General features: G+C 43.5%; 1 protein-coding gene across 2 annotated transcripts in view; it reads left to right on the top strand.

The window, feature by feature from the left end:
* LAMA1 (laminin subunit alpha 1) overlaps positions 1 to 24052 on the top strand; it is a 161230-nt gene that overhangs the window by 99704 nt on the left and 37474 nt on the right. For both annotated transcript variants that reach the window (XM_067699663.1, XM_067699662.1), the window contains 15 exons: positions 1906 to 2027; positions 4511 to 4597; positions 4901 to 5094; positions 6011 to 6153; positions 8070 to 8159; positions 9697 to 9808; positions 11478 to 11640; positions 16087 to 16297; positions 16696 to 16812; positions 16929 to 17092; positions 19033 to 19168; positions 19673 to 19766; positions 21581 to 21697; positions 23187 to 23369; positions 23675 to 23829. In XM_067699663.1, the coding sequence (XP_067555764.1) occupies positions 1906 to 2027; positions 4511 to 4597; positions 4901 to 5094; positions 6011 to 6153; positions 8070 to 8159; positions 9697 to 9808; positions 11478 to 11640; positions 16087 to 16297; positions 16696 to 16812; positions 16929 to 17092; positions 19033 to 19168; positions 19673 to 19766; positions 21581 to 21697; positions 23187 to 23369; positions 23675 to 23829 (2088 nt within the window). The remainder of the gene's footprint in view (positions 1 to 1905; positions 2028 to 4510; positions 4598 to 4900; positions 5095 to 6010; positions 6154 to 8069; positions 8160 to 9696; positions 9809 to 11477; positions 11641 to 16086; positions 16298 to 16695; positions 16813 to 16928; positions 17093 to 19032; positions 19169 to 19672; positions 19767 to 21580; positions 21698 to 23186; positions 23370 to 23674; positions 23830 to 24052) is intronic.

Here is a 24052-nt window from a genome sequence, read left to right as displayed (position 1 = left end):
CTGATAATGTTGGTGGAAATTCTCTTATAAATTTTACTTCCTTGAATCTGTTTATGGACATCAATTTGGGAATTAGTCAAGTGTCTCTTGTTTTTTTTTTTTTTTTTTTTTGCGGTACACGGGCCTCTCACTGCTATGGCCTCTCCTGTTGCGGAGCACAGGCTCCGGACGCGCAGGCTCAGCGGCCATGGCTCACGGGCCCAGCCGCTCCGCGGCATGTGGGATCTTCCTGGACCAGGACACAAACCCACATCCCCTGCATCGACAGGCGGACTCCCAACCACTGCGCCACCAGGGAAGCCTGTCTCTTGTTTTTACTTGCAGTACTGGTGGTTGTAGTCAAAGTACGTGAGAACTTTCTGTCATAGAATTTGAAGGGTCACCTGGAGGTTTCAAAACGAGTTAATGTCAAAGTTGAAAATGTGTTTCTCTGTGTAAAGTGATGCCCTCTCCTTGCATTTGTTAAAAACTGCATGTTGTCCTAGAGGTCTTAGTGTGCATTTGTTTCCTGGCCACCTACCCCTAGGCCGTCAGGGACACAAGGAGAGTTCTGACCACTGCAAAGGACCAAGTGACCCAGACAGAAGTCTTGTGTTCCTGAGGACAAACTCTTGCATCCAGGATTTTCCTTAAGCCGACGAGACCTTATTGATAACATAGAATAACCCGATATTCTTTCCCTACTCGTGAAACCTCATTCTTTCTGATAACTCATGTGGGAACATTGGTTCCTTGTCTAAATTGTGCCAAGACTAACCTGCTTCAGGTAAAATAACTCACTGAAGGAAAATGAGCTCTCCACCAAGAAAGACACACCAAAGCCTTAGAGATCTTGGCTGTGGCCCAAACACAGGAACCAGGGTTCCCACACCAGATCCATCTTCTGTTTGGAAGCATCTTTCATATGTGGAATTTAAAGGCAGTCTCCACTGGGAAAACTGTTAAACCATAGCAGTGCCCAGGTGAATTTAGAAGCTGAAGCACTGCTTGGTTCTCCTCAGTTAAAAAGATGTGTGTTCACCTTGGCTGACTTCATTATATATCTGGAATTAAAGAATTATTCCAAGTCATTCAAGGTAAAGTGGACTTAATGAAGATGCAGATAGCTGCAACACTGTTAAAAAAGTTATTCATTCTAATCAGCTCATGCTCCGGGCAGAAGTAAAGTCCTAATACAGAAAATGAGAAAATCTCATTTAAGAATTTAAGGAGAATTGATTTCAGGCAACTTCAGGTGAGATGTAATTAGCTAAGAAGGTCCCTTGGCCAATCACGGGGACAAAAGTCACACGGATAGTTTGAGAAGTTAATTGGTTCTTTCATGCTGCATCTTTCCTTGGTGCAGCTAAGCACTTTGACAAGATTAGGTACTCCTAGGACATTAAATGATTCCCCTCCCTTTCCTGACCTACCAGAACAAAGTTCTCAGGTCAGCGGCTGACCTGTCAACTTATACTCAGGAAAGAACACAGCCCACTTAACCCACCGTCGATTTCTTGAATCATCTATCCGTTCTCTTCTGCCCTCTCAACCCTCCAGTGTGATCACTGAACCCCAACTATGCACAAATCAGTGCGCTTCACATCGCTGTTTGGGTCCCTATACATTTTAGATCCATATTTTAAGGCTCTGAAAGCTGGCCGCACTGGGTATATTTTCTATAAGAAGAATGTATCAGTAACTTCTAGGTTGTGTCAGATGAATGCAATCTTATAATGAACGAAGGCCACAGAGCTGCCAGTGTGTCCAGGATTTTAAAAATATGAAGAAAAATGCTCACCCTTCCTTGAGAATTAAAAAAAGTCAACTGATATGAAACGTGGTAGTGCTGGGCTATTGCCAGATGAGAATGAGTTCTAACAGTTTCCCATTGTTTTCCTCTCCTTTTGAAACATGGGGCCCCAGAACTGCAGCCACAACACCGCCGGAGACCACTGCGATGTGTGTGCCCCCGGCTACTACGGGAAGGTGACCGGCTCGGCCAGCGACTGCTCTCTCTGCACCTGTCCTCACGGCCTCCCTGCCAGGTGAGCCTTGCAGGTGCACTGGCACGCCTGCACCACCCACTGCTGAAGGCGGGCTGCTTCCACTCTCAGCTTCACTTTCCAGGGTCTCCACGTGATCTGTCTTAATGAATACTCTGTGTGTGTCGAGAAAGGCTAATTTTAAGAAAAAGTGTTCATTCTTCCAGCATTTGAGGAGAATCTTTTCAAAAGCAAAGTATCTGTGTGTTAGTTTTGAGTGTTAGAATGGAACCCATTAAAGAAAGGACTTTCAGGTTTTTTTTTTTTTTTTTTTTTTTTGCGTTATGCGGGCCTCTCACTGTTGTGGCCTCTCCCATTGCGGAGCACAGGCTCCAGATGTGCAGGCTCAGCAGCCCAGCCGCTCCACATGTGGGATCCTCCCGGACCGGGGCACGAACCTGTGTCCCCTGCATCGGCAGGCGGACTCTCAACCACTGTGCCACCAGGGAAGCCCCAGGTTTTGTTTTTTTGAAGACTAATTTTAGCCTCCAACCTGTGGAACCAGTGTGCCTAGAGATGAATTGTTATTAATTTTATGAATAATGATACGAAGAATTCAGTTCCTGTTCAATGCAAGGGAATGGGGTTAGAATTTATACATGCTGATGTCTGTTGAAGTGCAGAAATGCTGCATGGTAAGGAAATTGGGGCCAGGTTCTACCTCATACTCATGATACTTGTATAGAGTTATCTGAACACATAAAAGAAACAAGAGATTTTAGGCAGGAATTGGAATATCCGTGGGTCCTCTTTGGTTGCAACAAAAACTGTAATTCATAAATAACATTTCATTATTGCTTAGACTATTTGACAAGGCATTGAACATGTATAGATCAAATACCAACTTTCGGTATACTAAAATGAAGTTTTCTTTTTAATATTTGTTCTAATCTTCTGTCTTTTATTGTCTCCAAGTAAGTGTTGCTTGACAACGAATACCTAATGAGAGGCACTGTGTAAACTGCTGTAAACTATCAAGCATCCTAAAATGTATTGCTGCTGCTATTTTTTGTATAAAACCTGTATATAAAGTTTGAATCATCAATTTCACTCATGTAATCTAAGCTATATGAATACTTGCATATGTGTATAAAGATGGGCATTGCTTGTACTCACAAGAAATTGGAGGAGGGCACTAAAATATCTCCCTACACGGGACTGATTAAATACCTAGAGTGTATTGTGGTACGTACCTAGAGTGAAATATTGTACCAACACTGAGAAAAGAATAAGGCATTATCTGTATGTACAGAATTGGAGGAATGGCCAATGGAATTATGAAACTGAACATACGGTGTGATGCCATTTTGGAAAACATTCATATCTGTATGTATGTCCATGTCCACAGCTCCATAGCTGTACATGCCCAGAGAAATGTCTGGACGGGTGTTTTACACTTCTGCTTTGCACAGTTCTATACTGTTTGTGTATTTTACTTCTTCAGTTACAGAAAGTCCACACCATCCCCACAGCACACCCCCTACACACACACACACACACACACACACACACACACACACACGCTAATAAATTAGTACACTGTTAGGAAGAGACGGTGAGAGTGTGAACGTTCCGTGTGTGCTGTGCATCTGAGAGGCCTCGAAAGACGTGCTTTGTTTTCTACATATTTTGTGTTTTCACTGAAGTCTGTCCCTTTAGTGTTTAAGGAGAGAAAAAAGTCAGAAGTGAAGCAGGGCTCATAGCAACCCTGTAACTCATGCTGGGAACTTCTCTTACCGGCCAGATACCCCAGCTGTTTCTTTAGTGGTTTGCAGGTACCCAGCTGAGCCTCTAGTTGGTGATTTAAAATGTGGAGGCAGAGGCTATTGAGAAAAAGGAACACGCCAGAAGCTGCAGTCCCCGAGTGAGGGGTCACAATCTGAGTGGATCATCCAGTTTTTGGTGCTCTGTCCTTTTGCTGCTGTAGCCCATCGCCCGACTCCCCACCTTTAGGTCCAGTTACCCTGAGATCCCGCCCTCACTCTGCTTCTTTCCCCTGCTTTTCCCTCTTGCCTTTCACTGCAGTCAGGTGTATCCCCAGCGCTGGTCCAGCTCCCTTCTCCCTGCTGTTCCGCACGTTTGCGCACGTGCAGCTCTCTCCAGCCACCTTTTCATCTGATAAGTCAGATAATTCACGTACATCTCAGAACAAGCCCCTTTTCACCTGGGAAGCTTTCTTGTTTGGTGACTAAGTAGTTGTCTTCTGTAAATCGGGCTGCATCCCCTCAGCACTCACATGGTTGTCACTGGACAGGCATCTGTGAGTATCTTCTAGATACAAGAGATGCAACCGCTTGTATCGATTATGTGTTTATTTTCCTTTTTTTTGCCCCAAAGAGTATAAGCTCTAAAAAACTTTTCCAATTGTCCAGTGTCATCAGTTGTTTTTTAGGACAGTATCATGTACCCTAAGAGTAACGAATAAGTACCCTAAGAAAGATTTGAAGTTGTGTATCTGAAAATTCAAAAAAATTCTTTTCTTCCAGTTTTAGTCCCACTTGTGTCTTGGAAGGTGATCACGATTTTCGCTGTGATGCCTGTTTTCCAGGCTACGAAGGACGATATTGTGAAAGGTATGTCACCTGCCCCTTTTATACACATAGGACATATTTATGAACGTGATCGGGAGCCCTTATCAGTTTGGATGTGCGCGATTGATAATGCAAAATGAAACCCCCCGGGCATCAAAATAGGTAAATGCACTTCCTTGTGACCATCTCATCCTCCTTTCAGGAAATAAAATGCAGAATAAGGTGAGTGGCCTGTGTTCTCTGCACTTCATGTGGCAGAAGTGATTACTGTCCTTGGGAAGCTGCTCTGTGTATTTACTCACTGGTGTTGACCCTCCTGTCTGTCCTGCGTGTCTCCTTCTGCAGGTGCTCCTTGGGCTACCGTGGGAACCCTCAGATGCCGGGCGGCACCTGCCAGAGGTGTGACTGCAGCCCGCATGGCTCTGTCCACAGTGACTGTGACCGCGGGTCCGGGCAGTGCGTCTGCAGGCCGGGGGCCACGGGGCTCCGCTGTGAGGACTGTGAACCAAGGCACATTCTGGTGGAGAGCGACTGTGTGTGTGGGTATCACTCCTCTCAAGGATGAAAGGTGGTTTCTCCTCCCAGATGGTTTCCTGGTACGGCGCCCAGTGGCGTTGGCAGGATAGAGAAAGTCCTACTTTATTTTAACGAATCATAGATTCCTTTGCATCTGCCGAACTGAACTCTGTGAAGTGCGTTTGGAGCCGAGGAGAAGGTTCTAGGATAACAGCATTTATCTCTCCATCACTATCAGCAGCACAGCAATGCCAGCTTCATGGTTCAGCTGGTTAATGTCCCCTCTAGTGGAGCCAAGGGTCAGTCAGAGCAGAGAGGACACCTGTGGCTGCTCATTTGTGTCACCAGATTTCACGTGTGGCCTCAGCTCTTGGCTGTTGTGGAATTTTTTTTCGCCAGTTCTGATTTATTTGAATAGCAAGTACGTGAGGTAGTGACCTTGGGATGTCTCCTCAGTGGTTCGCGGGGAAGGTAGGGAAGAAGCAAGGTCAGGATCATGGCAGTCCAGAGCTCTTTTGCTTTTCTTTGTGTGTTTGTCATTAGCAAGACACATCCGTTACTTTCTCCACTCCCCTTCATTTGTACTTGCTGAAGGTGTCTGCAAACTATCTGAGGAAATCACAGGCCAGGCCCTGACAGGACTTGCACTTGGAATTCATGGCCGTAGGTCCAAGTCAAAGATGGGCAAACGTGCTGTAAAAGTTGGAGCAGCGTTTCTGTGTGGCCCTGGGGAGTCACTAATGTGACCTGCGTCTGGGCGTCGTCATCTGAGAACAGGGGCTTGGGACCTGCTTACTTCCCGAGGCACAGTTGGCATGAGGATGAGATGGGATGAGTCCTCGGAAGCACTGTAGATGTTGTTATTACAGGATGCCATGCGCACACACGGGAAAACGTGCTGGCCACTTTGCTTTAACTTGAACTTCCTCTACCCTGTAGCCTGTGACGATGAATGTGGAGGCGTGCTGCTGAATGACATGGACCATGTGGGTGATGCCATCGTCTCTGTGAACCTCTCCGGCATCATCCCTGTCCCGTATGGGATTTTGTCAAACCTGGAAAATACAACGAAATATCTCCGGGTAGGTACTAGGAATACAGAGATGGATAGAAACATGTGTCATGGGGAGGTGAAGACTTGGCCTGACAGTAGGGGTCATTTTTTCTGTCCATGCTCCGCATAGGTGCAGGAGCCTCAGTCCCAGTGTCCAGCGCTGGTAGGCGCCAGGCCTTCCCCTGAACCTGACCGGGGACTGCATCATCCACATGATAACTCGTTTCACTGTGGGGCAGCTCTAATTGGTCAAGAATTGATCCATAGATGCCTCCTTGTAGATTCTTCCTCTGTGTTCCTCTTTCTCCTGCCTTTTGGAATAAGACAAAGTCCACTCACCCCTGTTTATAACAGGTCTTTGGATAGTTGAAAACAGCAGACCTAATACAAACACAGAAAAGGAATCAGGATGGCATCTTCTTTAATGTGCTGAATGAAGATGAACTATTTTCTGTCAGTGTATTATTCTTTTTTTTTTTGTTTGTTTTGTTTTTTTTTTTTGCGCAGTACGTGGGCCTCTCTCTGTTGTGGCCTCTCCCGTTGCGGAGCACAGGCTCCGGACGCGCAGGCCCCGCGGCCATGGCTCACAGGCCCAGCCGCTCCGCGGCATGTGGGATCTTCCCGGACCGGGGCACGAACCCGTGTCCCCTGCATCGGCAGGCGGACTCTCAACCACTGCGCCACCAGGGAAGCCCAGTGTATTATTCTTAACTGGAGTTGCAGGGCACAAAAATTCCTCCTCCCTGGAAGACTATATGAAAATCTCTGAGGGTAAATCATAGTTTTATGTTTAGTTAAAATCTGTGTTTTGATCTGGGTCCAAAAGAAGGTGGGAAGGTAAGAAATTGACTTACTAGACAGTGTTTTTTCATTCTAATTGGGAAAACATGTGATTCTTAATTTGGCTTAAAGCCTATGCATTAGAATTTGAGATATTTAATTCACTGTGCTATGCAGTAGTGCGTGTGTGTGTGCGTGCGCGCACAGTGGAATCCAGCTGCTTCAGTGATCCACTCTTGTTAATCCCGGTCTTTTCTCTTTAGATATAATGGAGTTAAGAAAGGTTAGGAAACTCTAAGAGATGTTTCTATATTATTTTTCCTCAAATAGAACGAAATGTTTTGAAAGATAAGAAAAAAAAGGAAGGAAAGAAATGTTTAAGTTTTTTTTCCACTCACTATAGACACAGTCAGTAAGTACTACTCTGTCAGTTTGGGCTCCAGCAGTACAACTATATTTCTTTTTACCACGTGAAATAAACACTTGATTTCAACTTTAACTCTTTTTGAGTGATCTTCCCTCATTTAAACCACCTTGTTAATTCCCTTAAATGACTTTTTATGTTTATGTAAAGTTCTCAGGAGTTTAAAGTTGTGAACCCTTCACTTTTTCTTGTTTTCACTGTTGACCTACACTGCGACTTGGGCAAGTTGATAACTGTCTTGACCATAAACAATAATCTAGCCCCTTCAAGTGTTGTTGTAAGGTTTGAGTAAAGTCATACAAGTAAAGAAATTAGAAGAGTGTTGGCATAAATTAAGCACCTCGTTGTTAGTAATTATAAAGGCTTTTCTTTACTTAATACATTTGTATTTTAGCTTAGTAAGCATTTTTTGAGGTGTTAGCAATTATAGTTAAAATTTATGTGACTCTACTGTTAAGTTCGGCCCGACTCACCCAGGAATTGCAGCAGTTCAGTTCTGCATAACCCACCAGACTTTCAATTCATATCTACATAGGAAGTTCAGTGCAAAAGATGGCAGTATGGAACCATGTTGCTGAAGTCAGAACTTCAGTGAATGGGATTCATTTTATTTTTTAATGCAATTTCAAGGAAAGGAGAATTTCTTTCTGTGAACAAAAAAGGTAATAACAGGTGATTGTTAGTTAAGAACCAGAAGATTTATTTTGAAGCATTATAATTTGTTTTCTTCATTCTTTTAGGACTCTTTTTTAAAAGAAAATATACAGAAAGAACTGGCAAAAATACAGCTTGAAGGTGTCTCAGAACAAACAGAGGACCTGCAAAGGAAGGTAAGTTCTTCACGTAAAGGGCCCGCTCCCCCACCCACTCCAGCCCTTGTGATCCCTTGCCGGTGGCTGCCTGGAAGGTTCTGATCAGACCAGGGCAGCCTCTTCCTCCCAGGAGCTGTGCTCCAGGTGCTTTGTGTTCAAATCGGTTCTGATGCTGCCAGCTTCTGTGCTTTAGTGGGAAGAGGCTCCTGATTTAATTTCTGCTGTCCTGTCCACTGAGGGAGGAGTCGGGCTGCCACTTTACCATCACCTCTCATTTCCTCCTGGGAACCAGGGGTGGGCGGCATGAAAAGATGGGGCTTCTTCCCTGTCCTGGATTCACTGCACAAGGTGAGAACGGAGGTCCCCACCCCTGCCCCCAACACCAGCGCAGCTCCTTGTGTGGTGTCGGCAACACTCAGGCTTCAGCCCTGTGCTTCTGATTTGTGGACTTTGATGTCAGCAGGGGGTTATTTATTCTGTTTAGCCCATGCCAGATAAATGGTTTCTAGTGACCAAAAAAGAATCTGCTCATTTGCAGATGGCGAGGGAGGCCTATTGCTAAATTTATAATTTTCACTCATGGATTTTGTGTGTGTGTGTGTGCGCGCGCGCACACACACACACACATAGATATGCATGTATGCACATTGATATGTGTATGATAGTGTATCTGTGTATATATGTATCTTGTCTCTGTCTCTCAACATCCACACACGTATACAATCGTGCACCCTAAAATGTATTAGCCTGGAATTAATGATGATTTGGGAAGAGTTTAAGGGTTTATATGTGGGCTTTAAAGTACCTCTGCAAGCAAACATTTGGTAGGAAGTGATAAGCTGATGAAAATAAATTCTTGTATCCATTAAAGAAGATTCTCTTTGGATTTTGACTCGAAAACACTTTTAGAACCATTCTGAGTTACTTTACATTCCTGGAAATTACGTTTGTAATTTATGAAACCTTTCTTTTCACAAATTAGAGCATTCCTAATAAAAATAACAGCTGAGAGCAGCTCTCAGCCCCTGGACTGCCGGCCTAACAGACATCATCCCATATAATCATCATGAAGTCCTGTGAGGCAGTGTCATTATTACTGCAGGTTACTGATGAAACTGGGAGGTATTGAGTACCAGGTCTCCAGCCTGGCAGAAGCAGGCCCATTTGCCTAACTCTATGTCTTAACTCCTTGACTAAGTTCTCACGGTCAGTAGAAATTAATAAGATTTTACTTTCTAGGTTCTGCATATTTGGGTCCTAAAGTGAACATGAGGTCTTCACAATGGAGACATTGGGGGAGTCTGTGGCTTCATGGCCAATTAGGTTGCCTTTAAAAAAATAGACCACCTTTTCTCACACAGAGTGAGCAGTAAATCATTTCATGAACGACCTCGTCCACTTCCAACCCAACTGTTGACCTTAGCATAGGTGATGGTGTACATCTTCACTCTGTGTTCTGGAATATGTTTGTTGCTTAAAAGAGACAACATCTGGAGTGCCGAAGTTCACGTTGTATTCAAAGTCAAACTAAACTGAGGCCTTTATTTTCCATCAGCTGGACAGAGTGTTAACACGGAGCCAGCACGTGACCAGGGCCACTGAAAGGATCCTCAACAAGAGTCGTGACCTCCTGACGTTTACGGAGAAGCTGCAGGCAGACATCCAAGGTAGTGTCCTCGGAGCCTTGTCTGGCGGGTCTGGCTTCCTCGGTAGGAAAAGCTTATTCGCTTCACTCAGCACATGAGTAACCATGTCCTAGACTCCTAGACTGGACACCTGGAGCCTTCCCAGTGTCCACATCGTTGTCTTTCATTGAGAGTTTTATCTTTTAAAAAATGGATGTTTCCTTTTTTCTTTTCCACGTCATGCCGTACACTTCGGTCCTTAGTATCAAATAGATATGGTGCCTCCCCATCCATTATGAATTTGTCAAATGAACACTTATTAAACGGAGCACATTTGCCGAGTGGTGAGCCGAGGTCCAACAACAGACCACTAGAGAAGATGAGATAGAGCAGTTGATTGCTCGGGGGGGTCCAGCCTGAGGAAGTAGCCAGCCCATCTCAAGGGGCCACACGACGTGGTCAAGGCAGGGTGCAGGCAGAAAGTGGGAGACGGTACCTGGAGCGCAGGCCTTTATTAGGGTCTGTGCGTGGAGAGCTTTGGGGTTCCTGGGCTAAGGCCAGATTGGCCAATCCAAAGCAAAAGAGCAGGGTTTTGGTAAGTCCCCAGGGACCTTATCTACGGGGCATGGAAGGGGAAGGTGCTGGGAGACGGGAAGACTGTCGATCACTAGGGCCATTGGGGAAGTCATATCTAGAACTTACATTTGCTTTGCCTCTGCGGCTGCGTCTAGGGCATATGCTTGCATGAGGGGCCAGTGTTAGTTTCAGGTCCCTGAAGGCCACTTAGCTGAATGAAATGGACACAGAGGCAGCAATGCCACAGAGTAGCTTAGCTAAACTCTCAGCACCATCTCTGCCCAGAATAGGAGCTGATGGGATTTGGAGCTTCAGTGTGGTCCCAAAGTATGTCCTAATATCAGAGTAATTTACTCTCTACTCAACTGGGATGTCCCATCTGATCTGGCTTTTAGAATGCTACTGTCAGTTTTTTGGCTACCAGAAATTCTGGCTTTTCTTTTTGGGTTATGGTGTAAGGGCATAAAACACGTAGACTCCAATACGAATCAGACTTTATAGGGCAAAAGGTAAGGGTATTATTAGAACAAATGACATGTTTTTTAGAAAAGAGTAGTATCGGGCTTCCCTGGTGGTGCAGTGGTTGAGCCCGCCTGCCGATGCAGGGGACACGGGTTCGTGCCCTGGTCCGGGAAGATCCCGCATGCCGCGAAGCGGCTGGGCCTGTGAGCTGTGGCCGCTGGGCCTGCGCGTCTGGAGCCTGTGCTCTGCAACGGGAGAGGCCGCGGCAGTGGGAGGCCCATGTACCGCAAAAAAAAAAAAAGAAAAAAAGAGTAGTATCAAGTACTGGTGGTTTGTTTCTGCAGTAAATATTACTGAGTGCTTCTACATGCAGATGTTCGTGCCAGGGGCAGGGAATGCTGCCGTGAGCATGGTAGGCACAGCCCCTGCCCTTACAGTTTATGGGTACTGGGGAAGCAGACATGAAATAAACCAGTAATCCCAAGTCCATGAGTGTTTTGACAGAGGATGTCCAGAGTGCATTGGGATATATGGGCTGACCTGGCCTGGCTAGAGGTTCAATCCAGTTTAGGTGAGCAGAGCAGGCCTTACTGGAGAAGGTTCTAAGTTTTTCCATTTTAGTACTGTCCATTTTTGAGAAACTTATTCAATGATTGATATATTTTCTCCGTAGAAATCATCGAAAGGGCAGCAACTCTAAATCAGACCTTGGATGAAGATGTCCAGTTACCCAGTTCTACTCTTCAGAATATGCAAAAGAACATTACTTCGTTGCTGGAAATCATTCAGAAAAGGAATTTCCTGCAGTTGCACCAAAATGCCACTCTTGGACTCAAGTAAGTGCCTGAATACCATTCATGACACAACCAATTAGAGGTAGGAACTTGAAAGCTGAGGGGGAAGGAGGCAAGTGGAGGAGAAGGAAAGAAAGCTCTCAGTGGGGCAGAAGGTCATAGGAGAAGAGCTGGGTGCTGGCCCCTCCACAAGAGAAAAGTGTGATCAGTAGAATTTCTATCTTTGCTATTATGTCATAGGTTCGGTTTTTCTCCGCGACCCTAACAACAGCATTTCTACTTTGTGTGAACAAAAAAAAAACCTCATGATACTGTCTTTCTTGAAGATTAAGTGTAATGCTGTAAACTCTCATGGAAGCAGACACAGGCAGTGGCTACCACTGAGGCTGTGAACTCTAGGACAGTTTGGCATCATGCCAGATTAATTTAGCTCAGTCATGCACACTGTCATCAAAACCCATGATGTGAAATGACAGATCACAAAGAATTGTTAGACATGGTCACTAGGAGCTTGTAATTTGCTTTCAGGCTTTTTTCGTAGTATTTTCACACAGTAATTACTTGATGTAATAGCAAAGCTATCTCTCTGCCAGGTTGTGATAAATGTCTTAAGTACTGGTTTAGTCACATAATACTCCATCAAAACTCCAGTCTCTATAGTGAGATGTTTAAACTATTTTTAATATATTTTATTATTTTAAATAATGTTGTAATGAACAACTTAGATAAGAATCTTTTTCTGTATTTCACATTATTATTTTATCAGGGTACATGTTAAGGAGTGAAATCATTTAGCCAAAGAGTTTGCATTTTGAGGATTCCCGACTTGCATTGCCAAATTATTTTCTAAAACGTTTTTAAAAACGACATCCACTTCTACCGGCACACACGGGAGAGCTGAGCTTAGACATCTTTTTTCATCATTGAATGGGATTTTTGACGTTGTTAATTTGTTCTGTGAGAAACAAAAGGAGGAACTTATGTTGCATGGGATTTGGAGAGGGGACTCATAATCTAATTACTAGAACATTTGTTAGGGCCCAAGAAGGGCCCTGAGAGGACTATGGACTGGTCGAGGGGGGCTCAGAAGTGGGCGAGGACCCAGGGGATGGGGAAGGGGCCGCCATCTACAGAGCACCTCTTCTGTGCTGGGTGGTGTAGACTGCACCCCTCATGGACTGCAGGGGCTCATCCCCGCCACCTTGTTAGGTGGGAAATATCCAGCTGGAGAAACTGAGGCCCAGAGAATATTAGTAGCTTGCCCCACGTGCAGGACAATATGAAATCTGGCTACACACCTAAATCTGTCTGACATTAAACCGTTATTTTCCAGCCCTAAACAACAGGAAGTACACTTTAGACCCAGTCCATAGAAGATGGGTGGGTGGAATTTCCATGGTCAGCTCAGAGACCATGGCTGTGTACCTACACTAGATTGTAATCACCTCTCCCTGACCCAGCCCCTCCCCTGCATCCTCCCTTCACTGGATGCATGGTGTGGGGACCCCCACAGGGAAAGGCTCATACCTCCATGCAGGTGGTCCCAGGACCCGCCTGCAGTTGAGGCAGCCACCCCAGGGCACCCTGCTCTCTCCCCACCTTCCTCAGCTCCCCACTGCCTCCTGGACAACATGTAAACATCACGTATTCATTCCAGCCTCCCTCTTCACTCACCATCTCCCCCCATCCACCCGGCTCCAGCTCATCCTAGACTCAAGGTCCTCCCAGCACCACACGTGGTCGGTCATCTCATTCATTCTCTCCCTCGGCTGCACGTCTCTCCCTCAGACGGGGAATCCCTGCAGATCCCAGGAGTCATTTTGCAGGGGTCCTCCCCCCACCAGTACCTTCCACGGTCATGTCATTCGGTCAATAAAGTGGATTGAGCCCACAGGTGTCCCGCATTGTGCTAGGACTTGGGGACACAAAAGAGAACAATAAAGCCTTTTGCCCACTAGGAGCTCACAGTCCAACTGGGAAAAGTTGACTTACTGAGTAGCAGTTGAGAGGAATGGGAGAAGGCAGGGGGCCCTCTCCCCACCTGTGCCCCCTGACCCTCGTCCCCACTAGGCCCTCCTTCTGTCACCCTTTCTCTGTCATTGTAGCTCTTCTATTTCTATTTGGAATTAAGTTATTAATAAGATTCTTAAACTCTCTCTTTAATTTGTAAGTTAAATTATTACTACTGAGACTTTTATTTTAAAAAGATTTTTAAATGCATTCTTAGGCCTCCACTTTCTTCCATAGATAATCCGTGTACTTAAGTCATTTCAAATTTCATGGATTATTTTAGGACTTATTTCTCAGCCTTTTTATTATAATTCTTAGAAGATTGATAATTTATGCTGAAGTAAGGCAATCCTGTAAGTGAGAGTACTTAGCACACAACCTAGTTGCTTATTGTGCATGTGTCAGGGTCCCCAAGGCCACCTCCACATTCAGAGTTTCACCAGGACTCCTGTGACTCAGGGCTGAGATTTCCTAGAGTGGCGTATTAAGGATGCACCGCTGGATCATGAGGAAGATGCAGGGGAGCTGGGAGGAGCCCATGCAGGCTCCCTGCACTCTCTCCATCCCAGGAGGGACCACGGAGCACACTCTCCCCCCAGCAATGAAAATGCAGCAGCTTGTGTGTGATGCCCAGGGAAGCCCGTAGAGTTCAGCATCTGAGGTTTTCAGTGGGGGCTGGTCCCATAGGCTCCCTCTGCCCGGCACATACCCACATTCCAGACTCCCAGGAGGGAAGCAGGTGTTCAGCCTAAACCACATTGTTTGCACAAACAGTCGAGGCAGTGAGCCACCCTTATCAGTCAGGGGACAGCGGGAGCACTTGCAGACGCCAGCCGAGGGCCAGCCTGGCAAGCAGGCCTTTCTAAGGGTAGCCAACTCCGGCCTGCTATCTTTCCCTTTACCGCACCCTGTAAATTATCCTTTGTAGCTGTGTTTCCCAACTGTTTTCCACGCAGGTGTCCCCACACCATTCAAAAGATATTTCAGTAAAGAAATGTGTCCTGTGCCTAGATAATTTGGTAAATGCAGTGTCTTAAGGAGAGACAAGGTCTTTACTACAAGTCTTCAGGCTGATGTTTCAGGATCTCCAAAAGGAGCCTGGAGAACACAGCTAAATGTACTGCAGCACGCAACCCTTTCTCATGGAACTTGCTTACCTGTTCACGGCACTAGTGTTGTGGAGAAACGCAGTTTGAAAAACACTGTTTTACTGTGTTAACTAAATAAATTTTACAAGAAGAAGCTAAGAGTGCTGAGGGGTTTTGTGTTTTTTCTTTTTAGTCTTTCAAGTCACTGCTGACTATATCATTTCATCTGATCACAGTTTAGGTGGTAAATTCATTTCATAGATGAAAACTTGACCTCTATATTTAAATTTCTTTGAGAGATACCTTCTTTAACAATGTGAATTGACAGATTCATGGCCACATGTTAGGAATATATTGGATTTATTTGTGTGTTTCCCATGTGCTCTTTTTGGTTCTTGTTGCCTGTATCATAATGCAACATCTTGCTATCATTTTTATAATCATTAAAAATCATAAGAATGTTCAAATAATTCCTGATAATGCTCAATGATGTCAGAGTTCAAATATGTATCTTTGGAAAATGTTTTTTTGTGGTGTTTAGCCCAGCGATCTGATGATGTGTGAAAGCTAAGGGTGATTTACAAGGCATTTTCCATGAAATTGTTCAAAGTTCTTCTGACAAATTGAAGCAAGAAGTTAATGGGATATATTCAACCACTGCAAAGTTCTGTAGTATGAAAACTGTATCATTCTATAGAGCTTTAAGTTTGATTGAAATAGCAATTTACAAAAGAATAGAGGAAAATGTCTTTCGATTTCCTAAAGCTTGCTTTTATCAGTGGTACAAATTATATCTTTATTGGCAATTTGGATTTGAAAGTTTTTATAAAATCTGTTTTTTAACTAGCTGCAGAAAAACTTTTATGTTGTATAAATACACTGGTAACTTGAGAGCAAATCACTGAAGAGTCTCCTTTTTTCAATTTCTGGCCATATTATAATGAAAGATTTCAGTTGCCGTCACTCACAGACTATGGTCCCAATTTTCTGAATCAAGATTCACTGAGATGGTTTCTTTTAATTCCATTACTAAAATACGTTAGTAAGTTTGTGAATAAGGAGAGTTTATTAAGGATAAAATGTAAATCTGCCATACTAATAGCTGTCTTAGAAAAATTGTTTCCCTTTGTAAGAGATTACAAGGTACCACTTAGGACGTCACAAAGAAACTCAGAACGATTATGTAAAAGTCTCTTCCACTATCGGGGTCGGGGGAGTGGTGGTGGGATGAATTGGGAGATTGGGATCGACAGATATACACTAATATGTATAAAATGGATAACTAATAAGAACCTCCTGTATAAAACAAAAAGTTTCTTCCACTATCATTTCAATGATACGAGCTTTGTTGTTCATTTCTTACCATGTGAACCGTCTATTATTTTCCCAGGGCTGCTGAAGATTTATTGTCACAAATTCAGAAAAATTACCAGAAACCACAGCAAGAGTTGGAGGTGTTAAAAGAAGCAGCAAGCAGCCTCCTTTCAAGACACAGCAGTAAAGTGCAGGCCGCAGAAGAGCTCCTGAGGGAGGCAGAGAGGAAGACCCAGGAAAGCAGGCGCCTGCTGTTCATTGTCAGGGCCAACCTGCGAGAGTTCAGCGTGAGTCTTACCAGCTCTCTCCCCATTAGAGCTGGTACCACATTCTCCCATGTAAATGATACCAGTCTTAGCTTCTTAAAAACTGAGCCCCGGGGCTTCCCTGGTGGCGCAGTGGTTGAGAGTCCACCTGCCGATGCAGGGGACCACGGGTTCGTGCCCCGGTCCGGGAAGATCCCACATGCTGCGGAGCGGCTGGGCCCATGAGCCATGGCCGCTGAGCCTGCGTGTCTGGAGCCTGTGCTCTGCAACGGGAGAGGCCACAACAGTGAGAGGCCCGTGTACCGCACAAAAAAAAAAAAAGAGCCCCGAAGGCTAACTTCAGCACATAGTGTCAGGCACCGCGGTTCAGAAACCGACTTGCTTTTATGAAGCATCCTTAGAGGTGATTTTTGCTACAGGATAAAAAGCTGCGTGTTCAAGAAGAACAAAACTTGACGTCAGTGCTAATCGCAGAAGGAAGAGGACTGCTTGATGCTGCCACTGCACCTGCAAATGCTTCAGGAAAGGCTCTAGCAGTAAGTCCCAACTCAGCACAGCTGCAGTACCCAAAGTTTCCAAAGAATCTTCCCACGTCTCAGATACATTGTTAAATAGTTGCACATGTAGTCACAATGTTAATTTCTCTATGTAGCAGTTAGAGCATCACCGGGATGAGCTGCTTCTATGGACTGCCAAAATCAGGCACCACGTAGATGACCTGGTCATGCAGATGTCCAAAAGAAGAGCACTGGACCTTGTCTACAGAGCGGAGGATCATGCCACTGAGCTCCAGAGACTGGCAGGTGCTCTGGACAGGTGAGACCACACCTTGCAGGAGTTCTCAGGTTGTGATCTGTGGATCAGAGAGAAAAAGCATGGCTATTTTGATCACAGTGTTGAGTGAAATTCTTTTTTTGTCTAAAAATGAAGACTTCTCTTTTATTTCCATGGCAAGGAGGATTTTCTCCCATGTCTGGTAACGTGGTTGACCATCAGCAGGACCGTATGATGGAAAAATGCAAACTGAACCAGATAGGAATGAAAACAAATATTATGCTCTGATATCAAGCCATCGAGGCCTTAAGTATCTACCTGGTGCTCAGGACTTTATTGTTAGGTTGCCTATGGACAGAACCAGATATTGATTTATTTTTATACATCTTGTCTTCTTGGACCTTGTGATCCCGCGGGCTTTATGCGTGGATGCAGGTAGTGGTTGCCCGTCTCGGGCTATTAGAAGTGTTGGGAATCTATTTTCCAACTACTGAAAGATACCATCTCCATTACTTTCTACTACCTGAAGGTCTACCATTGTACTATCATAATTTTAACATATATTTTTGGATATTTGTCAAATATATCCTCAGCTTGTTAGAAATACCTTTAAATGAGAAGCACAGCTTTAGGCCAATGGTTCCCAAATTGTTGCAGCAATACCCTGGGGAACTTCAAAATACTGATGCCTGTGTCCACTTGCCTCTCTCCCATCCCCCGAAGACTGTGGGGTGTGAGCTGTACTTTTCCTTTTTTTTAAGATACTCAGGTGACCTAATGTGCAGCAAATGAGGGAATCGGGGTTTTAGGCCTTATCAGTGATTTACACAATATTGTTAGTTGGTACATTTATTTCTTTTAGAATCTGTTATAAATTATGAGTGGAAAAAGTCTGGACACACTAGAATATGTGTGTTTCTGTGTGTCGGGTGTGTTTTGTGGAAGGAGAAAAATAAATATTTTTCCAGTTTGAGGAATGCTGCCATAAAAGATTAGCCCACACAATGAAAGCAATTGAAAACGATGTATTGAATAACATAGACTATTGCTTAAATTATGTGCTGCATTGAGCACTACCGCCTGTGTCTGCCATCGGAATCAGAAAATGGAATTACATACTCATTTCTTCTCCTTTCTTCATCTTTCATCGTTTCCCAAAAGACAAAAGAATGTTCTGATTACAGGCATAGCTACAACAAAATCTTTATTACTTAGTATGAGTAGTAAAAGTAATTTGGTATGATACGTAAAGTTAAATAACATTATTATCTTTTATTTATAAGTCACTGAATTTTGCCAGTGAAGTAGTAACAAGTAATAACTGCTGGTGTCTGGTTTGGGAATCACGCAACTCAATAACCTCGGGAAGAAAATGAAGTAGGTTACTCAGCAGGCAAAGATGTGTCAATTGTCAGATTTCATTTTGAAGCTAGAGTGAGCTGGATGAAATTGCACCATTACCAGCTGGCAACTTCTTGAGTGATTTGCCCACTTACAAGAGGAAAGTTCAGATGATTGAAATATTATCTGATGCTCCTCCAAAACCCCTAGTGAATTTCCTCAAATCGGTCTATACTATTTGAGGAATAAGATTCAGCATCCTCATATATGCTTAGGAAAGCCTTTTTTGTTTTTTTTTAAATTAACACATGCCGTAGCAGGAGAGATTACAGCCAATGCAAACATGCAGCGGCACCCCAGACACACGCAGGGGGTTTGAACAGAGATCAAAGAATGGATGGTTTAAAAGATGGGACACAGCAGTCATCTCTTCTTTGGGTGTTAATTAAACAGCAGTTCTTAGTGTTATCACTTCTTAAGATTACTTTTGGAGTTCGAGGGGAATCCACATGTTGACATGAAATCCTGTCTTCCTTGTTGATGATAATTCTCTAAGGGGGAAGAAACTGGAAGGCTTTTAAGAATAGTGGGGTAGTTCAATTTAGTTGATCATAACATCTCTAAATATGTTGATTTCACAGTGGCCTTGGAAATGTTAGTCACGTGTCCCTAAATGCGACCAGTGCAACCCATGTCCATTCCAACATCCGGAGCCTGATTGAAGAATCAGAGAAGTTGGTGAAAGATACTCTCAGGACTGAAAGAAAGGCGAGCGTGGTAAGAAATGCCCTGGGGGCTTCCGTGTGCGCCTTCCTTTTCTGGGCACTGTGGGGCAGCGATCCTGCCATGAGGTGCTTGAGCAGACATGCAGTGGCTTAAATCTATGCTTGTCAACATTCTTTTTCTGGTGGGATCTGTTTAAGGCTTCTGTCATCATGTGATGTAAGTTTTCATTTCCTAAGTCATAAATAATTCTTAGAACAAAAATGATAATGCTACTTGATATCCACTTGAGACAGCTTTTCTTACCTGTGGTGAAGATCTGCATATAATGGCTGTTTTTGTGTTTATAGATTTAAAAATGGCTGTGTTCCTTCTCTTCAGCCACAAACTGGAACATATATTAAACATAAGATAGGACAGTTTAAATTGTCCCTGCCTGTTATCTCGCTGACTTCCTTGTTTGGAACTACACTGGAGGCTATTCTGATAGAATGGAATTGCTTTCTCCACCTCCGCCCTGCCCTCCAGTTGCTATGTTTAAATTGTTCTGTTTTACAGGCCTCAGAATCTCTTGTTTCTAATGGGAAAGCGGCTCTCCAGCGCAGTGCTGAATTTCTAAAAGAAGGCAATAGCCTGAGCAGAAAGCATGGAGGTCAGTTTCCAGCTTGGACTGTGTTGATATCGGAGTGATTGTGGACACATCTCTGAACATACTTCCAGAACATTCATCTTTCCTGGAGCAATTTGAAGCTTAACATTTCTTTGTCACAATAATATTCCAGTTTCCTATCATAGACACATCATATAATTTTTATTTTAGTGATATCTCATTTAATGTGCAGTCCCCTCCAATCTTCCATAGACTCGATAATCCTTCCGTGAGAACCAAAATCTTTACTCGCTGCTTTAGTGCCTGAGCCCTGGCTGTTCTTCATAGCGTTTGTCAGGTTATCTGTGATTTCATGTGCTTCTCTATTCATCTCTCAGGGTTTCACAGTTTCTTGAAGAGATGTATTATGGTTTGTTTTTTTTTTTTTTTTTGCGGTACGTGGGCCTCTCACTGCTGTGGCCTCTCCCGCCGCGGAGCATAGACTCCGGACGCGCAGGCTTAGCGGCCATGGCTCATGGGCCCAGCCGCTCCGTGGCATGCGGGATCTTCCCGGACCAGGGCACGAACCCGTGTCCCCTGCATCAGCAGGTGGACTCTCAACCACTGCGCCACCACGGAAGCCCAAGATGTATTATGTTTGATTCCTCTTGTGTCTTCTTCATAGGGCTAATGTAATGTTAGACTCGTGATAGGTTCTTATTAAATAATTACTGAATTAAATCATTATTGATTTATCTATTTAAAAAAATACCTATGCAGTTTCATTTTTCCCAAGAGTTTCAGTAAGCAGTTTTGGCATATGTAAGAGTTATCCAATAAGCATAACACAAAATGGCAGAGGAATCTGTTGTGTAAGAGAAACATACAAGTTTTATAACGTATAGTGTACCTGTCACCTTAATATACTCTAATACAACAAAAATATTGTCTTTTCCTATGGGAGTAAATGGTGGGCCATAAACAAGGCTCATACCCCTTAGACTACTTCCATGTCCAGTCCTGGACCCTTCCACAGCCAAGGGCTTGGATAGGTGCATATTTTTTGTTTCTTTTTGAGTGGCACAATTTAGAATTTATGTTCATCTCAAAATATAAAAAGTCCCTAATTCTCAATCATAAAGCTTTAAACACAAACTCTAGCATCGCTGCTGATGGGCGGTAGCTTTAGTTTACATAACTAAAGGTGTTTTGTAGGCCACAAAATAGTGAACTTTCTGGCAATTAAAATTTTATGCAGAACCATCATGTTCATCGTGGATTTTATCAATAATTTATTTTTTAACCAGGTGTTCAGAATCCAAATGTGATTGTGTATTATGAACAGCAATTTTAAAAGTAAAAGCTTTGATCCAACAGCTTTGATCAAACATGAAGGAGGACGAGTTGAGTGCCTATTGGGTGGTCAGAAGGGAGCAGGAAAGTAGGGGAGGGACCCTGGCTGAGAAGCAGGTGGGGGACTGAGAAGAAGATTCCAGAGCAGGAGCCCATGTTTGGGGTCTTACAACCTAGGGGACAAAGGTGGCCAGGACTTGGGTGTGGATAGGAAGTTAGTAAGTCTGATTAAGACTGAGTGACTTAAACACGGCTTTTCACCCTAGAGCTCTAATTAAATTGGACACGAATTTAGGAAGAAATGTTAGTGCGAAGGGAAACAAAGTAGAAAAGATGATCAAGTAAGCCCCAAAACACACAATTTTTATAATGAGTGGTGGTAAGTCTTGCTGGAAAAACTTTCAATATTTGGGGTCTCTGTAGAAAGCTACTGGTTTTATCGATGGGTCAGGAATGATAAAGCTCTCATCTAGGCAACTTTTTAGGACTAGCCTAAAAGGGAACACTTTTTCCCCTTTGAATAGGTATCACGTTGGAACTGAGTGAATTGAAAAATACTGCAAAGAGATTTCAAGAGAATGCTGATAAAATTACTAAGCAGACCAATGAATCACTTTTGATACTTAGAGCAATTCCTGAAGGTAAGTGGAAGGGGGGTTCTTGATTTAATTAATATCTTCTCATTGCAAAACCCTTACACATGAGTGTGAGGAAGACCTGCCTCAAGTCTGATGGAGACCCCTCACCCGAATTGAGGCCAAGATTGGTAGAGGAATATGGTTTGGAAGTGAAGATCATTATGTTTTTTATAACATCAGAACACCTGCATTGAAGTAGTAGAATTATACCTGAAAAACAAAAGCCTTAGATTCTTTATGCTACCGTATTAATTGCTTACTTTTAAAATGGGCCTGAGATGAAAGAAGGGCCATTCAAAGAAGCAAGGAGGTAAAGAAGCTGGAATGTTCCTGCTTTAGGGGGAAATGCTAGATTCATTACAAATGTGGGAAATTAGAGAATTCTTGCTTGGAAATTAAAGAAATCTTCCTTTGTGAGGCGATAAGCATTCTAAAATAGATCACTTGAATACTGATGGTTTGGAAATGCAGTGTTCATTAAAATTTTTAATAGGTTAACTTTTTAAAAGTATAACAGGCGAGTTGTGCTGCAGTGATTTATTTTACACTCCTTCAACCTTTTCTTTTTTTTATAAGATTATTTTAAAAGTCTCATAAGATAGCCAAACATCTCCAAAGTTCTTCCGTCTGCTGGTTCATCTTATAAGCATGAAAGTTACCGTGGGGAGCTGGACTTGCGGCGCTTTGGACTGACTTAAATCAATGGAACATTTTCTGATATGGAAATTTCTTTTGCTCTTATTTATCTGTTTTTAAGGATACATGGTGTATGTTGATCAAGCACTCAAAAATAACTTTTTATTTGGAAGCAATTTCCAACTTGCCAAAAAGTTGCAAGAAGAGTAAAAACAGAACACCTGCATACCCTTCATCCAGCTTCTTCTAGTGTTAATCTTTGCCCCGTTTGTGATTAAACACTTTAAAAATGAATACGAGTGCCTTTAAAAAAACCCATCCCCCAGATTTTCTAGAATAACTGAATTCCACTTTATCTTTAGTGACCGTTTAGTTTTTACTGCACTGTTATTTCCAGCAGCCAGTTGATGTTGTGGGCAGGTACACTTCCTCTAGCCTAGGATACTTCATGTCACTTACAGATTTAAATTCCCAAACCTTCTTATCTAGACGCAGAATGATTTGGAGATGGCGTTAATGACCATGAGAAGGGAGTGATAGGAAAGGGACCAAAGAAAGAAGTTTAGATTATTAACATGTAAGACGCTGAGCACATGGCATCTCATTGTGTATTGAAATCATATTTCAATACAGAGGGTTGTCATCAAAAATATTTCGTTCATCCATAAAAGGAAGCAGTAGAGCGTATGATATGCAGCCTTAATATTGCCATTAAAAACAGAAGCCCCCTTTTGTGTTCAACAACCAGCAAAAAATTCTGTAACATGTGTCTATGTGAAATTACATTTGTTGTGGGTTTTTGGTTTTCTCTGTGTATAACCACCAGAGTGCATGCTTGCGTATAAATTTATTTCAGGTGTCAGAGACAAAGGCGCCAAAATCAAAGAGCTGGCCACATCTGCAAATCAGAGCGCTACGAGCACTCTAAAGAATGTCGTGGGATTGGGCCAGAAGCTGTTGAATACGTCCACTGACCTGTCCAGGGTTAATGCCACGTTACGAGAAACAGAAGAACTCCTCCGTGACTCCTCAGTGACCAGTAGGTCGTGGTCTCCCCTCCCATTAGGAAAGTCTGCGTCGAGCCGTTTGAGTTTGCCAAGGGCACAGTGGTGCCTTGTTCACAAACAGCAGTCCTAAAAAATAAAAATGCACCAACATCTGGATTTGCACTTACAAAAAGAGAGGGGCCTTGATGCCTTGTGCTGGTGCATTTTTCATATATTTACCAAAATGCCAAGGATTTGATTATTAAGATATTCTGGTTTATCCAGTGCATTAATAATGACCAATTCATTTCTCTCGTTTCCTCCCTCCTGCCAACTTTCTCGCCACCTCATGTTTTAGCTTTGTTGGCTGGAAGAAAAGTCAAAGATGTGGAAACACAAGCGAACCTTTTATTTGATCGGCTGAAGCCTTTGAAGATGTTAGAAGAGAACCTGAGCAGAAACCTATCAGAAATCAAACTGCTGATCAGCCAGGCCCGGAAGCAAGCAGCGTCTGTGAGTGCCCAGCACCCCTGCAGCTGAGGCTCCTGGAACTGCAAGTCCCAGAGGCCTCCTGTGCAAAGGGCCTTCGGCCACACTTTCTACTAACCAGCTCTCAGTAACCCCTGATTCCTCACAGCCTTGTCTCCAAGTATATTTAAAGCCGTGTTTTATATATATTTACCTAAGTATATTTAAGTCTATTTAATTAGTCTCATTTTCTTTGAGTCTTGCTTTT

The sequence above is a fragment of the Pseudorca crassidens genome, chromosome 12, assembly GCF_039906515.1.
Source record: "Pseudorca crassidens isolate mPseCra1 chromosome 12, mPseCra1.hap1, whole genome shotgun sequence".
Classification (NCBI taxonomy): domain Eukaryota; kingdom Metazoa; phylum Chordata; class Mammalia; order Artiodactyla; family Delphinidae; genus Pseudorca; species Pseudorca crassidens.
This window is presented reverse-complemented; position numbering and strand designations above follow the sequence as displayed.